This window comes from Nymphalis io, chromosome 17 (assembly GCF_905147045.1).
Source record: "Nymphalis io chromosome 17, ilAglIoxx1.1, whole genome shotgun sequence".
Taxonomy (NCBI): domain Eukaryota; kingdom Metazoa; phylum Arthropoda; class Insecta; order Lepidoptera; family Nymphalidae; genus Nymphalis; species Nymphalis io.
This window is the reverse complement of record NC_065904.1, coordinates 11,763,840-11,777,653: the sequence shown is the minus strand read 5'-3', so window position 1 is coordinate 11,777,653 and position 13,814 is coordinate 11,763,840. Positions and strand designations below refer to the sequence as shown.

At 35.2% G+C, this 13,814-nt stretch overlaps 5 protein-coding genes across 6 annotated transcripts; 3 read left to right on the top strand and 2 right to left on the bottom strand.

Annotated features, from left to right (window-relative positions):
• Positions 1-20: 20 nt before the first annotated feature.
• LOC126774786 (dolichyl-diphosphooligosaccharide--protein glycosyltransferase subunit DAD1) lies at positions 21-591 on the bottom strand. The gene is made up of 2 exons (XM_050496340.1): positions 299-591; positions 21-213 (listed from the first exon to the last, which is right to left on the bottom strand). The coding sequence occupies exons 1-2, from the start codon at positions 504-506 to the stop codon at positions 83-85; spliced, it is 339 nt and encodes a 112-aa protein (XP_050352297.1). The 5' UTR covers positions 507-591; the 3' UTR covers positions 21-82.
• A 246-nt stretch (positions 592-837) lies between these two features.
• LOC126774784 (proteasome subunit beta type-1) lies at positions 838-1,670 on the top strand. Its single transcript, XM_050496338.1, has one exon. It carries the CDS (start codon positions 936-938, stop codon positions 1,632-1,634), a length of 699 nt encoding a protein of 232 aa, XP_050352295.1. The 5' UTR covers positions 838-935; the 3' UTR covers positions 1,635-1,670.
• A 10-nt stretch (positions 1,671-1,680) lies between these two features.
• LOC126774774 (trafficking protein particle complex subunit 11) lies at positions 1,681-5,300 on the bottom strand. The gene has a single exon (XM_050496320.1). It carries the CDS (start codon positions 5,156-5,158, stop codon positions 1,847-1,849), a length of 3,312 nt encoding a protein of 1,103 aa, XP_050352277.1. The 5' UTR covers positions 5,159-5,300; the 3' UTR covers positions 1,681-1,846.
• Positions 5,301-5,755: 455 nt separating this feature from the next.
• Positions 5,756-6,943, top strand: LOC126774928 (SAP30-binding protein). Its single transcript, XM_050496585.1, has one exon. The coding sequence runs from the start codon at positions 5,951-5,953 to the stop codon at positions 6,815-6,817; it is 867 nt and encodes a 288-aa protein (XP_050352542.1). The 5' UTR covers positions 5,756-5,950; the 3' UTR covers positions 6,818-6,943.
• Positions 6,944-7,976: 1,033 nt separating this feature from the next.
• On the top strand, positions 7,977-13,426 carry LOC126775064 (cysteine and histidine-rich protein 1 homolog). Of its 2 annotated transcripts, XM_050496796.1 has the most exons (7): positions 7,977-8,392; positions 9,519-9,757; positions 9,964-10,131; positions 10,780-10,991; positions 12,102-12,259; positions 12,643-12,842; positions 12,930-13,426. In XM_050496796.1, exons 1-7 carry the CDS (start codon positions 8,075-8,077, stop codon positions 12,955-12,957), a joined length of 1,323 nt encoding a protein of 440 aa, XP_050352753.1. In that variant the 5' UTR covers positions 7,977-8,074; the 3' UTR covers positions 12,958-13,426. The 2 variants fall into 2 exon arrangements, with proteins under 2 accessions (XP_050352753.1, XP_050352754.1); XM_050496797.1 differs by lacking the exon at positions 9,964-10,131 and having other exon boundaries at positions 7,982-8,392; positions 12,930-13,425.
• Positions 13,427-13,814: the final 388 nt, after the last annotated feature.

The window sequence follows — 13,814 nt, the reverse complement described above, 5'->3', positions numbered from 1 at the left end:
GATTGAATAATAAAACCCAATTTGACTGGTTTACATATGTATTTGAAAAGTAATATAAGTAATTGCAATTAAATATGTTTTTTTATCCAATAAAGTTTATGACCACTATATGCAACACAAGATGTGCAAATATGAAATCCGCAAATCCTCGTTCAGCGCTCAATCCTAGGAATTCACTCTTATTCTCTGGGTTTACTTGCAACCTTAAGCAAACTGTAAAGAAAACATGAATAAGGTTATTTGATGTAGCTATATTATATTTATTTTCTGGATCTTAAATACTCGAAACTTGTTTTACCTGCAAGTACGAAGCAGCTGACTGTAGATATAAATCCACTAAGAAATGAATTAAATGGGAATGTGCCGACAAGACAGCAATAAGCGAACTGTATAACTGCCGTTAAAAATATATATAATAAATACGCATCAACGATTTTTAGTTTTTTCGAAGTTTTTGTTGTGTATTCTTGATAAAGTTTGGGAATAACAGATGCAAGAGACGTCATTTTTAGTTTAAATGCAATTTGTTTAATTGAAAACGCTACGATACTCCGGCTTTTCTTGCCTTAGATTTGACGTATTTTGACATCGAAACTGGTTACTGACGTGTAACATTTGCATCATAGCTTATAAAATTAAGTAATGTCTATTGCTTGTATTTATTGTTTTTTTAATTGTATCGATTTATGTGCACCGTAATTTCATAAATATATACTTTATTACAAAAGGATAAGTTATTTGTCTTTGCAGTTTGGCATTGTACTAGTCCTTGTAAAAAAATAACTACAGCGTAAAATGAAATAACAGTCAACAAACGAAAGTCGAAACTGCTTGTCATTTAACAATTGTCAAAATTTCTCATTAATAGTGCATGTCATTATTTTATCACTTTAAATAAGTTTTTCGTTTGATAATATCATATTTGAATAACCAAAATGCTCAGCATTAACGAAAATTTTCCTGAATATTCAGTGCCTGGCGCTAAACAACATCGTTTTGAACCTTATGCAGACAATGGTGGAAGCGTTGTGGCCATCGCCGGTGAAGACTACGCTGTGATCGGAGCTGACACTCGACTGAGTACCGGCTTCTCTATCTACACAAGAGAACAGAAAAAGCTATTCAAACTCTCCGATCAAACTGTACTCGGGGCTACGGGATGTTGGTGTGACACACTTACTTTAACTCGGTTACTGCATGCCAGAATGCAAATGTATCAGCACGAGCATAATAAAGCCATGTCAACGCCTGCCGTAGCTCAGATGCTATCTACTATGTTGTACTATAAAAGATTCTTTCCATATTATATTTCTAATGTTTTGGCTGGCTTAGATGCCGATGGAAAAGGATGTGTGTATAGTTATGACCCTATTGGTCATTGCGAACGATCTAATTACCGTGCCGGTGGTTCCGCTGGAGCTCAGCTGCAACCTCTATTGGACAACCAGATAGGTTTGAAAAATATGCAAAATGTAACAGAGGTGCCCTTGCCAAGAGAAAAGGCTTTGGCCCTCTTAAAGGATGTATTCATCAGTGCAGCTGAACGTGATATCTATACTGGTGACTGTATCTATATTCTGGTCATTACAGCAAACGGCATCCAAGAGGAGAAATTTGAACTTCGTAAAGATTAATTTTGTGTTTCATTAAATAAAGATTTATAAAAATAAGATAAATTTGTTTATTTTTAATAAGAACTTTAATACCTTCTGTTAACAAAAAAGACATAAAAACAATTAACTGAATTTATTCTAAGAATAATTACAGGAGAACTACAATATAATTACATATTTGTTCACAACTATTTACAAATCTCAACCTGAAGGATCAACAAATCTAATACAATTTACTTATTATATTTAGGCATAACAAATATATTTTGTGGAAAGATTTTTTCAAACATTTCCTTTATAACCTCTTGTCTAGAATTCTCGCCAAGGACAGTGGCTTTTATTCTAGGCGGTATAGTATTACCCGCAACTAAAGGGTGAATATTGTAACATAACTCAACTTTATCCTTTGGAGGCACTGTAACAGAAAACTTTTTGTACCCAGAAAACATATATGCATCAGTCCCTTCCACAGTCAGACTGAGCCTGATTGTTGTATTGGTATTTCCAATCAATGTACATTTTAATGGAACAGATGTCTGCAAATCCACCACTTCAGGGTAGTTAACTTCAATTGATATAGGACAGTCATCTATTGTAATTCCAGACAATGCAGTGGTGCTCATAACAATGTGGCCATCAGTATTAGTTTTCCGTCGCCACCTTATGTTGTATAAGCCAACTCTTGTAGGAAGATCTTTTGGCTTATATTTGGCTTGAATGCATATAGCATCAGATGCAATGTTTTTTTCAGCTACTTGTAAATTACTTATACAAGAAGGTGGTTTTTTATCATCAGCGTATTTGAAGCAATCCACAGTTTCTAATTCAGTATCTAAAATAAGTAAATCCCATGGACTTAAAATCTTTATTTGAGGCATAACTATAAATGGATCGTCTATAAAGCATTTAGAGACAGATTTAAAGTTCATTGTAACAAAATTAGTAGATACTTCGAATGGTTTGATAACTGTTATCTTTGTAGTAAAATCTTTAACACATTCAAGTTTTGGAGTTTCATTCAGGTCTATGTTATATGACACTTTAATTTGGACTGTTGCTGTAGCAGTTCGGTTGGTCTTCAAATAAAATGTATTGGAATAAGTTGAAGCCTTATTTACATTACCTATAAAAAATTTCAACGGTTGAGGCTGTGGTTCACCTTGTTTAAAGCTCAATTCCGTTACAGATTCAGGATTAGTGTTGTCAGGAGAGCTCAAAAGTGAGAGAACTATTGTCATGTCGTAGACTAAACTGTCTTCATTATTAGTCACAGTAAATGTTGTGGGAAACCATTCTCCTTGAAGAGCAGGTACTGCATTATCAATTCCTATTGATAGTCTACACTCTCTACTAGTTATAGATGTTGTAGTGAAAGGCACAATACAGTCAAATTCATAATCATTTTTAGGGCTTAGTATGAAATGTAGTAACTCGGGATGAATAATAGGTAAGCTTTTATTGTCTTCTATTTTGAAATTCATTAAAATTTTTCTTCTTTTGTCAGAATCAAGAACAAATGACACATTTTTTATACTTAACTCGGATCCATTATCATGAGGATTTGTTTTGAATTTACACAAAAACTTCTTAACACTACAACCTTCTAATTTTATAATTGAATTTTCATTATCGGTTATTGGTATTTCAATAGTTTCAATGTTTGAGGATATTGTTAGAATGGCTGTTTTAATTTCAAGCCTTGTATTATATGTGAGTCGAACAAATATTTCAATCTCAATCAATTCATCCATTCTGTATTTTTGTTGCACAAATTTAGTTTTTACTTCAAGGAAACTAGTAATGTTGATCATATCAATAGTGATAATGTGTGGCTCCTTATCAATAGCCATGCCCCACAACTCTAATGCTTTACCCTGATAAGAGGCCGGCAGATCAGGTTCTGGAGCTGGTATATTTAAATTAAGTACAGAAATTATATTCCTGAAAATTCTGTCTTTATCATTGTTTGGCACTTGAATGTTCTTTGACAGCGCCTCAATTGAAAGCTGGACGTAGTCATGTATTTTTGCAGATAAATATGCACATTGCAATGCTCGATTTAAAACATGAGATGCTAGGAACCACCATTTTTCCTTTCTATAATCCCAGAGCATATGAGTGAGTAGTGTGAGAGCTTTACCATAATCAGCACAGTAATAATACTCATTTGCCATTTCAACTACTAGCTGTTTTCTCATTCGAGGAGAATGGAATGTCTTAAATTGAGAAATTGCACTACCTAGAAAACTTATTATAACAGCAGAGTGATTAAATATCCTTTCGTTGTATTGCAGTGCTAGTATTGCAGCTTGTTCTTTTTGAGGATCATGAGGATCAGCACTGAGTCTTCCTGGTCTCCAAGGTCTTTGGCCATAAAATTCAACAATACCTTCCATAGGATCTGGAGGTGGTGGATACTGCTGAGCTTCGCAGCAAACTGACCTCATTACTTGACGTCTTTTAACTGTGAATTGAGCTGCATGTTGGTAATAGAAGCCCGGATGTTGAGACTGAATACCAGGCAGCCCAACTCTAATGGCTTCATCAAATAATTCTCCAAATGCACTGTACTGTCTTGCAATCCATGCATAATGTTCAAAGAGCAATTCAGTTGGTCCTATCCTATTTTTGTACCTCTCAACATGTGATTTAAGTTGCGCAATTGCATCCCTGGCTAAATTTAGAGCAAAAAGCAATTTACAAAGTTTATAATTAATATACCCGGCCACTGTTCTTATTTCATGTATGTTCGTATCAACTTGTCTAGTCTCTAGTAAGTTATTGTAAGCATGCATATAGTGCTTATGAGCTGTACTCAAGTCCTGCTTAAGTTCATTCAAAAACCCCAACTTAAATTGATGTCGTACAAATAAATAATGATGAGTGGTTTTATTCAAGTGATCTCTGTGTTGTTTAATGTTTTTAGTTTCATGGTGGTAATAATTCTGTGCAATATCATAAAAGGCATTTTCTAATCTTACTATATACCCCATTAAATGGTCACTGTGAGGAAGAACAAAGAGTGATTTTGATTGTATTTCACAAGCAGAACAAAGAGCTTGAGCTCTCTCTGCTCCCAACATATATTCAGAGGGGGGAGGTGAAAGGCCACTCTGGACTACAACGACCGCGACTCGAGTGGCATGTCCCTCTACTGCAGCACGGATTGACTGAACCCTCGACGCGCATTCGATAATCTTTTCATTCCATTGAGGATCATTCCATTCCATATCATAAAAGATGACAACGAGAGCTGGTATTAGTGACACACGTTTTTGTATCCAGTTCTTCTTTAATATTCCCTTCGGAATATACCACTCATAGGAGTTTCTTTTTGGTTTAACGACGGGAAATTCAAACGTATTATTCAATAATTTGAATCTAACTGAAGCGCGGTCTGGCCGTCTGTTATTGGAAAATGCGTCCCAAATTGTTTTATGAATTGCATTGTTCACTGTATCCAAACCTGAAAGTCCGATTAAAGCCAAGGGTTTCAGGATTATATCGGGCGGAAACTCCGTGTTGTCACTGGGCTGGGTAGCCATTATTATAGTTTTTTTGGAGAAGCCGTGTGGCAAATAGGGAAGGTTATTTTTTCATATCACAATATGTACAAAGTAGAGATATAATTTATATTTCACATTGGCCAACTCCAACACCCCATCATATCTCATCAACCGAGAAATGTCAAAAACTTCATGAATCCTGACGGATAACAGCATTGCGATTCACTTTGCAGATGTTTTATGTTTTTTTCAGTTTTGAAACTGTAACATATTGTTTATTGAATATGCCCCAATAATTGTTAATTAAAATTATTAATATTAGCTCAAAAGCTAAATTAAATTATTCGATTTAATATATTATTATATTTAATTTATTATTATTTTAACTCACTTACAATACTTATAAAGTATAAATTTTAATACTTTCAGAATGTACTTTGCATAGAGGTACACAATGATTTCATAGCTTTATTTAATTTTTTTGTTTAGTTCTATACCTAAACTGTTCTGAAAATAAAAATACTTTTATTTAAAATAATATATTGATATTTTAATATCATAATAGTTATGTACTCTGTGATTATTATATATAGTTTTTTGACTTATGTCAATTCAAGTTCAATTGGTCAACTAGACAAGAAGCAGTAAACAAATGCCAAAAAACTTTAGAGTTACACTGGATATTAATATAATAAATATAAAAATAATATAAAAAATAGCTAAACAATTTCAGTTTTATTATATAAATAAAACAAATTATAATTAATTTCGAATTTTGTTTAAATCTACGACTACGTTGAACTTACGGCCAAGTCAATCTTGATTACCGAAATGACTTCTCAGGCGTTAGCTTCTCTTACAGCAACTTACACGGACTCCGAAGGAGAGGAAGATATGGAAGATGGTCAGCAGACACCTGATAAAGAAGAACCTAGTATCACACAATCGCTACCCGCAAGTCCGAAAAACGTAGACGAAACAAAACAAACAGCATCAGCGCCCGTCTCTCCTAAAAGAAGACTAGTTTCTTACGTCGACGATACCATCGTATCTGACGAGGAACCCTTGTCACCAAGTACCGAAAATCAAGATGACATGAGGAGACTGTCAATGGAGACTGACACTGATGATGCAATCCCTCGCTCTGAACCTGAGGACTCAGAAGATGGAGTTCTTATACCCCCTGAGCCTCAGGGGAAGTGTCCCAAGGAATTACAAGAGACAATAGCTAAATTCTACAGCCGCATGATGACTGAAGGCCTAGACATGAATAAAATTATACAAGACAAAAAGAATTTTAGGAATCCTAGTATATATGAAAAACTAATACAGTTTTGTGATATAAATGAGTTAGATACTAATTATCCCCCAGAAATATATGATCCTCTCAAGTGGGGTAAAGAATCATACTATGATGAACTTGCAAAAGTACAGAAATTGGAAATGGAGAAACGAGAGAAAGAGAAAAAAGATAAAATGTCAAAATTTGATTTCATCTCTGGAGTTGCGAAGAAGTCAGACAGTGATGAAGATAAAAAACGAAAATCAAAATGGGATCAAGCTGCACCCAATGTTGCTTCCAAACCAAGCATCAAGCAACCAGGCCTACTTCAGCAACCGCTCACTAGCAATGTTACAGGGACTAAAGGCACAGTCATTTCTGCATTTGGATCCATTGCAAAAAAAGCAAAAATATGACCTAAAATTTAATAATTAGAACACCTTTCTTAAATTAATTAATTATAAATTAAACTAAATCAAACATTACTCTTCTTTATTACATATTTTTTTAACAACATGTAAGGCTTTTATTAAATTTGAAAATTTTTACTATATATCTATATATAGTCTATATTAAAACGAAATGTGGTAATAAATAATAATTATTTGTCAAAAGTAATGTTAACTTTTTCTGGCTCATTTCACTCCCTACTTCCTAAAAAGAGATGTGTGACACATCTATCTAAGACTGCTGTGTTGGCTTTTTTGGCCCGAATCAAAATGCAAGCATATAAATACACCCACGCAAAAGAATTATGCATTCTGTGTTGTTAATTTTCAGTCATCACATCGCTCTAACAATGGTAAATTTAGGATAAGTTATCCTGCTTTTGTGGAATTATAATATACGAAATCTTTTCCTCATTTACATTACATTTCTTTTCATCATTTACTAAAGACTAGTAATGTGTGCTACATCCGTATACGGTTACTTTTCGGCGGATCTTTTACCTTATTAATTTTCGATTCATAGATGAAATTCTATATATATGTAGATGACTAAGGTAGCAATGAAAAACTAATAAATTCCATTCAGATTATTTTTTATTTCTTAAAATCAATTATGTGGCACCTTTATATTACAAACATTTATCGTAGTGAGTTACCATACCAAGTTACTAAATCAACTATCTTTATAATGAGATCAATCACAAATCTATGTAATAAGCTTATTAAAATAACCACACCGACCCCGATTGAGTAAGAAAGTTAAGATCCGTATCCGTGGATATACATTTTTAACAATCTGGCACATCGCTACTCAAGACTAACAAGTGTTATACAAATACGAAGTATTTGTATAGATTGTAGATGGAAACTAGATTAAGGCTCTGCCCTATCTACGGCTCGTGCGAGAGACTACAAGACGCGCTCGCGATAGTATGTAAGTGGCATTAGAACTTGAAAGAATATCTGTCTGTAAATATAATTCTTAGGTACTGTAATTTATAATATATTGTAGTGAAATATTATGCGGATGACCCGCAAAAATCTATTATTAATTTTAGTACTCGCTTAAGATTTTCATAAACTATTACGAGCTGTAAAAATAACTAGTCGTAATACATCACCCGTACTTGTAGCCGTACTACATGTAAATTGTAACCAATAAGAGGGGGTGAAGTGAGGGGGGCTTTAAAAATCTATATAAACACAACAAACCTTTGTTCGCGAATGAAAATTGTTTATATCTATTTGTCAGTTTTGAGAGTGCCCGACAGTAGTGCGTTGACATTGTGTTGTAGGTCGTATTTTATTCAATTTTCTCTCTCGAAAATGGCTGAGGCACCTGAGAGTGATCCCATGCCTTCTTCTAGCGAGAATACTGAATATTTAATCGAATCAAATATTAAAGACGATGAAGGGCCTTCGCCTAAAAAACGTAAAACAGTACTAATAGAAAATGAGCAGATTGAAAAGTTGGAGCATCGACTGGGGGGCATATTGTGTTGCGCAGTTTGTCTGGACTTGCCGCAGGCAGCCGTGTATCAGGTATTTCAAAACAGCTGATAGCCACTAAATTGTCTCATCAGCTGTTTTATATTTTTATTGTTTTACATATATTAACATGTTTCGTTGCGATAACAAAACTGTCCGATTTCGTAATATTTATTTTTAGTCATAAAATTTATATAATTCAAATTGTTATTGTAATTGATCTACTACGAAGGCATCATTTGGAAATAATGTGCTGTGTAAGTTTATTTTATCATCATTCTGATGTGTTTTAGTTATTATTCTGTGAAATTGTCGACGGATATTATGCTTAATTTATAATAAATGGCGACTATAGACTTCCATGTACTTTCTGCATAGTTAAGTTATTGCATTTTTGTTACAGTTAAGAGTCTGTGATATTGTAATGATACAGTTTATTAGTGTACGATTTCATCATTAATGGAATTATGTAGTATGTACATTTTTTGTAGCATTTCACGTCAATAAATATTTTTTGTGAAATGTAGTTCTTTCTTTGAAACACCTTAGAAGTACCCCATTCCTAACCCACAGAATTACAATTAAATTGTTTTCTTAACTATCTTTTTTTCCAATCAGTTACAAGATTACTTATCAAGACAAGTAATATTTGAATAGAATCGATGAATAAAAAGTGAAAATTTGTGTAGGTCTTATGTAACTTCTAACTATATTTAAAGCAATTATTGCATATATAACAATTAGTCATTATGTTGTCTAAGCAACTGATAATAGATTCAGCAAAAAGAGTATTAAATACAAAACGGTCAGTAACAGATACAAAATTTAAGTTTCTTTTATCTGAATTTTTATAGTTTGATTTCAGGGTCCACAAATCATGAGCGGCTCAGGTAGAATTCACCCATACACACTACATTTTATGTTTCTGTACATTTTTAGTTTAGTTTTTTATAATATATTCTTATTAAAATTATTACTAAAAAAATAGGCTTATATTAAAAAAAAAATTAAACCTTTTTAATTCAATTTATAGTGAGTATAATTTATTAAATATAAACAATAACTATTAATTTGTTACCAATATCACTGCACTTTTGCAAATTTGTGCCAAAAAAATGTATTCCCACAGACCCCAGTGTTTTTATCACTGAAATATTATTCAACGTTGGTTAATTTTCAGTGTAGTAATGGCCACTTAATGTGTGCGCCTTGCTTCAATCACTTGCTCGCTGACGCACGCTTACGCGACGAGACAGCCACATGTCCCAACTGTCGTGTGGAGATATCCAAAACTTTATCTTCGAGGAACCTGGCTGTCGAGAAGACAGTATCAGAACTTCCATTGGAGTGCAAGCACTGCACTCGAGTGTTTCCACGTCACTCTCTCCAGCATCATGAGGAGAAAATATGTGAAGAGAGGTAAACCATCAATCAAATAACGAGAAAGAAATAATCATGTTGTAGATTTTGTGAGGTTCATAAAATTAATTGATTTTTTTTAATACTATTCATAGAAGATATACATTTTTTAATATGGTATGTGTTATGTAACATAGTAAATATAAGCGCCTTTACTTATTTTCGGATTCGTTCCATTTGGGGCTGATTTCCAATTTCCTCCTCAGGCCTTACAAGTTTTCACAACTGGTAGTCGATTCGACACCTCGTAATCCTTTCGCTGGTTTGGTTCGCATAGTGACCAGTGTGTACTGTCTCCTGATATCCGCCTTGAGAAGAACCTACTTCGTCTCTGAGGTTCCGGAGGCTTCGGTCAAGCGCCGTAGGTACCACAGGTGTGTTAGCCTTCACTATGGTCTATGGCGCTGGTGACCGACATAACAGGCTGTCGCTTTTACGCTTACGTTTGTACTCGCCGTTAACAAATCTATTCCCAAGTCTATATTTTCTTCTTCTATCTTATGATTACATTAGAGAAGCATGTGTAGGATAGCAACAATCAGACGTATACGATGTTAATTGACCTACCTCACACCTACTAACCTTAGAAAGATGACCAGATTGTCGTTCGGTTTTTTACGAATAAAATAATGACAACCCCGTCCCATATTTTAGTTTACGCCTATGTTATATTAATATGATACATATAAAATATACACGTATATAACTGACAGCTTGTGTACACGGTCATGGCTTATTGCCTCCACGCAGGATGGTTCTTCGGGAACAGGAAGGTTTACCATATCCGAATTGACCGTGAATTCGCGGCCACTAATAGTTAAAAATAATATGTTTGGTAGATAACAATAATAAAGCGATACATTTTCCGAGACCTCTCGACTGATCGAATTTCCCGTGGAATAAAGTCTACGCTCGATAGAATAATAAATCGGTCCAATGCGAACCAAACTAATGAATCGAATAAAACTCCCACAAACGACATCGTGAGCGGAAGTATAAAGGTGCGCGGTGGCGCGGCGCAGGGTGTCGGGGTGTCGCTTCGCGTCGCTGGGCTGCGGCTGGCGCGGCGCGGCGCGCGCGGCGGCGGCGCACGAGGCGGCGTGCGCGCACCCGCGCCGCTCGGCCGCCGACCTGCTCGAGCTGCTCGCCCGCCGCGAGCGCCGCGCCGCCGACGACCTGCTCGTCTACACGCAGCTGCTCGACCTGCTCTCCTGCGAGAAGATCACCTTCAATGGTACCTCCTCGTCTCGTCGGTCCACATACCGACGTTTTCTGAATTATCACCAAATATGTATGTTTTTTGTAGAGTCAAAAATATTTATTCAATATTTAGCGATGACACTAGGAAACTTATTGATCGTCAAAAAACCGACCACTGCTTCGGAAAGTGTCACCATAGACCTCGGAGGAATAAAAAAGAATTGTAGGGTCAATGAGGTCTCCAGCTTCCTCGCTTAGTAGAAGGTAAATTCGGTCTTACACGTTTTTAACATTTGTAGTAATAATGTTATATGTAAGTAAATAACTAATTATTGACATTAAGACTAGGTTGTATCGAGATGGACCTATTAATAATTATTAGATTTGAAATCAGCGAAATTTTACTTTTAATAATAAATAAGATTAAATAATTATGTACTACTAAATGTTCGCATTGAAAGACGTTAAATATGGTCGCAGAGTATCATTTTCGTTAATTTTTTTAATTGCAAATTTGTAATAGTTAGTGTGAGCGCAAGCCCAACACGAGAGGGTTGACTGAGTTTCTAAAATATTTGCTTTGGCAATGATGTTATAGTTTTTGTTCTGTGTGTACATTCATAGTCCGTTATTATCGTGCGTATTTATCATTATAAGTTTCCGCAGCATCGCCTGCGCGTCGATGTTGAGTGTTGATGTAGCACTAGCAGATTATCCTTGTGATTCAACTATAAAATCATCATCATATTCAGCCCACATTAATCCACTGCTGGACATAGGCCTCCTCACAGGCGCGCCAGGTCTCCCGGTCCTGTGCTAGTCGCATCCATTGAGTACCCGCCGTCTTCCTAAAATCGTCAAAAAATATAAAATACAATTATTATAATTGGTGGAAATAAAACCATTGATTTTTCCGATTATTGCTATTCATTCAACGCAAGCCAAGTCAACGCTATCGAATAAGTAAAAAAAACTCGTACTAAAGTGAACACTGATTAACTTTAAATATATATTTTTTATATATTGACCGAACCGGTTATAGATTTTTAACTGTCTCAATTTATAGTATCGAACTATCGAAATAATTTCGGTATGAATTTTTGAGATTTGTTATATGTACTTAAAATATTATTTAATTTGTCAGATCTGCAGCTAAAGCCATATCGCACGGAGGAGTTGCACAAGCTGTACTACGAGACGTCGCGGTTCTCTGCTTTCGCCCACCAGTGGGTGGTGAAGGCGTTCGTCAACAAGAACCAGCGCGATCCCACTCAGAGCTCGCAGAGAGAGATTACGTATCAGGTTTTTATAATTTATCAATTCATACCACGTTTCCAGTAACATTGTTTTATAATTTAATGTTACCCGTTGAACTCATCACTGGATACTGTTTGAAATGTGGACTCAAACGAGAAAAACTGGCAAGACTCATTCATTAGCCACTCGTGCAAACGTACACGAATACCAAGTCCAAGCTTTTTTACAATCTACATCATGTTGCACAGAACAATATGATACTTTTATTTAAATGTACATGCATTTATTTTTTCTTGTGAGGAATATTTGTTCTCAAAGGTCAGATGTTACGCGTTAGGTTGGGCTAGGTTATGTTATGCGGGTCGGGTCTTAATAATATAAACAGTAACGAGTGTCAGTACCTGTAAACGTGCACGCGCGTGTCGCAGCTGATTCTGAAGAGCAAGCCGTCGTCGGCGGTGAGCGTGTCGTGGGTGGTGGTGCGCGGCCCGTTCGGCGAGGCGCGCGTGTCGCCCGCACTGGCGACGCACGCGTTCCGCGACGACGAGGCGGCGCCGGCGCGCCCGCTGCCGCTCGCCGACGGCGCCGACACCAACCGCCTGCTCTCCAACAAGGCCATCCACTTCAGGTCCTTGTTGTGAACTATCATTCGTTCCGCAGTCCGCCGCGGGGGCTCGCCGACGTCACCCGTGTAATGTTCTCGTTTCTGTTCCAGGCTCATTATGTTTCTGACGACTAAATGATGTCCACGGAACCCCGTTGTTATGAATATTCTGCTTTGGACTGACCAAAGATTGAGGCAATATTTTTTTTAAACATACATAAAGTAATAATTGTTGAAATAAAATCGTTTTTATAATTTATATTTAAATTGTAATTGATTAACGTTCTCCTTTAACCTGTACTATAATAAAAAGTTTGTTTGTATTTGATAAATAAAAGAATATAATCGAATATTAGTTTGTAATTTGCTTGAGGGCTTTGGTGATTATAACCGAGTACAAATATTGTTTAAGAGAATTCGTTGTAAATAGTAAAAAAAAAAAAAAAGATTTTATAATCGACTGATTAAAATTGCTATTTACTTTATATTTAAAATGACAATTTTTACTCTTTAAATTATTATTTTTTATTTGTATTTTTTGAGTGCATTAAAATTATGTGTCATATGATATATACCGTGTGGTATATATATAGTATAGGGCAATTATTAGTTTACACTTATCGTTTATTAAAATATTTTATGGTAATAAAATTAATTGTATTTAGTAAATTTTATTTTAAAATTGAAATAAAGTGCTATATTCTTAAAAATAAAATTGTGAAATGACAGTTATTGGTTTTTATTTCACTATTAGCCTGTTCTAACATTCCTTGTGAATTCGCTCGCTACCGGTCTCTGATATAATTTTATTAGTATAAATAATACAGTGAGTTGACAGCGATGTCATTAATTGCGATCAGTATGGAATTCCGATTATTGCTATTCATTCAACGCAAGCCAAGTCAACGCTATCGAATAAGTAAAAAAAACTCGTACTAAAGTGAACACTGATTAACTTTAAATATATATTTTTTATATATTGTTATTTTGCGGGTA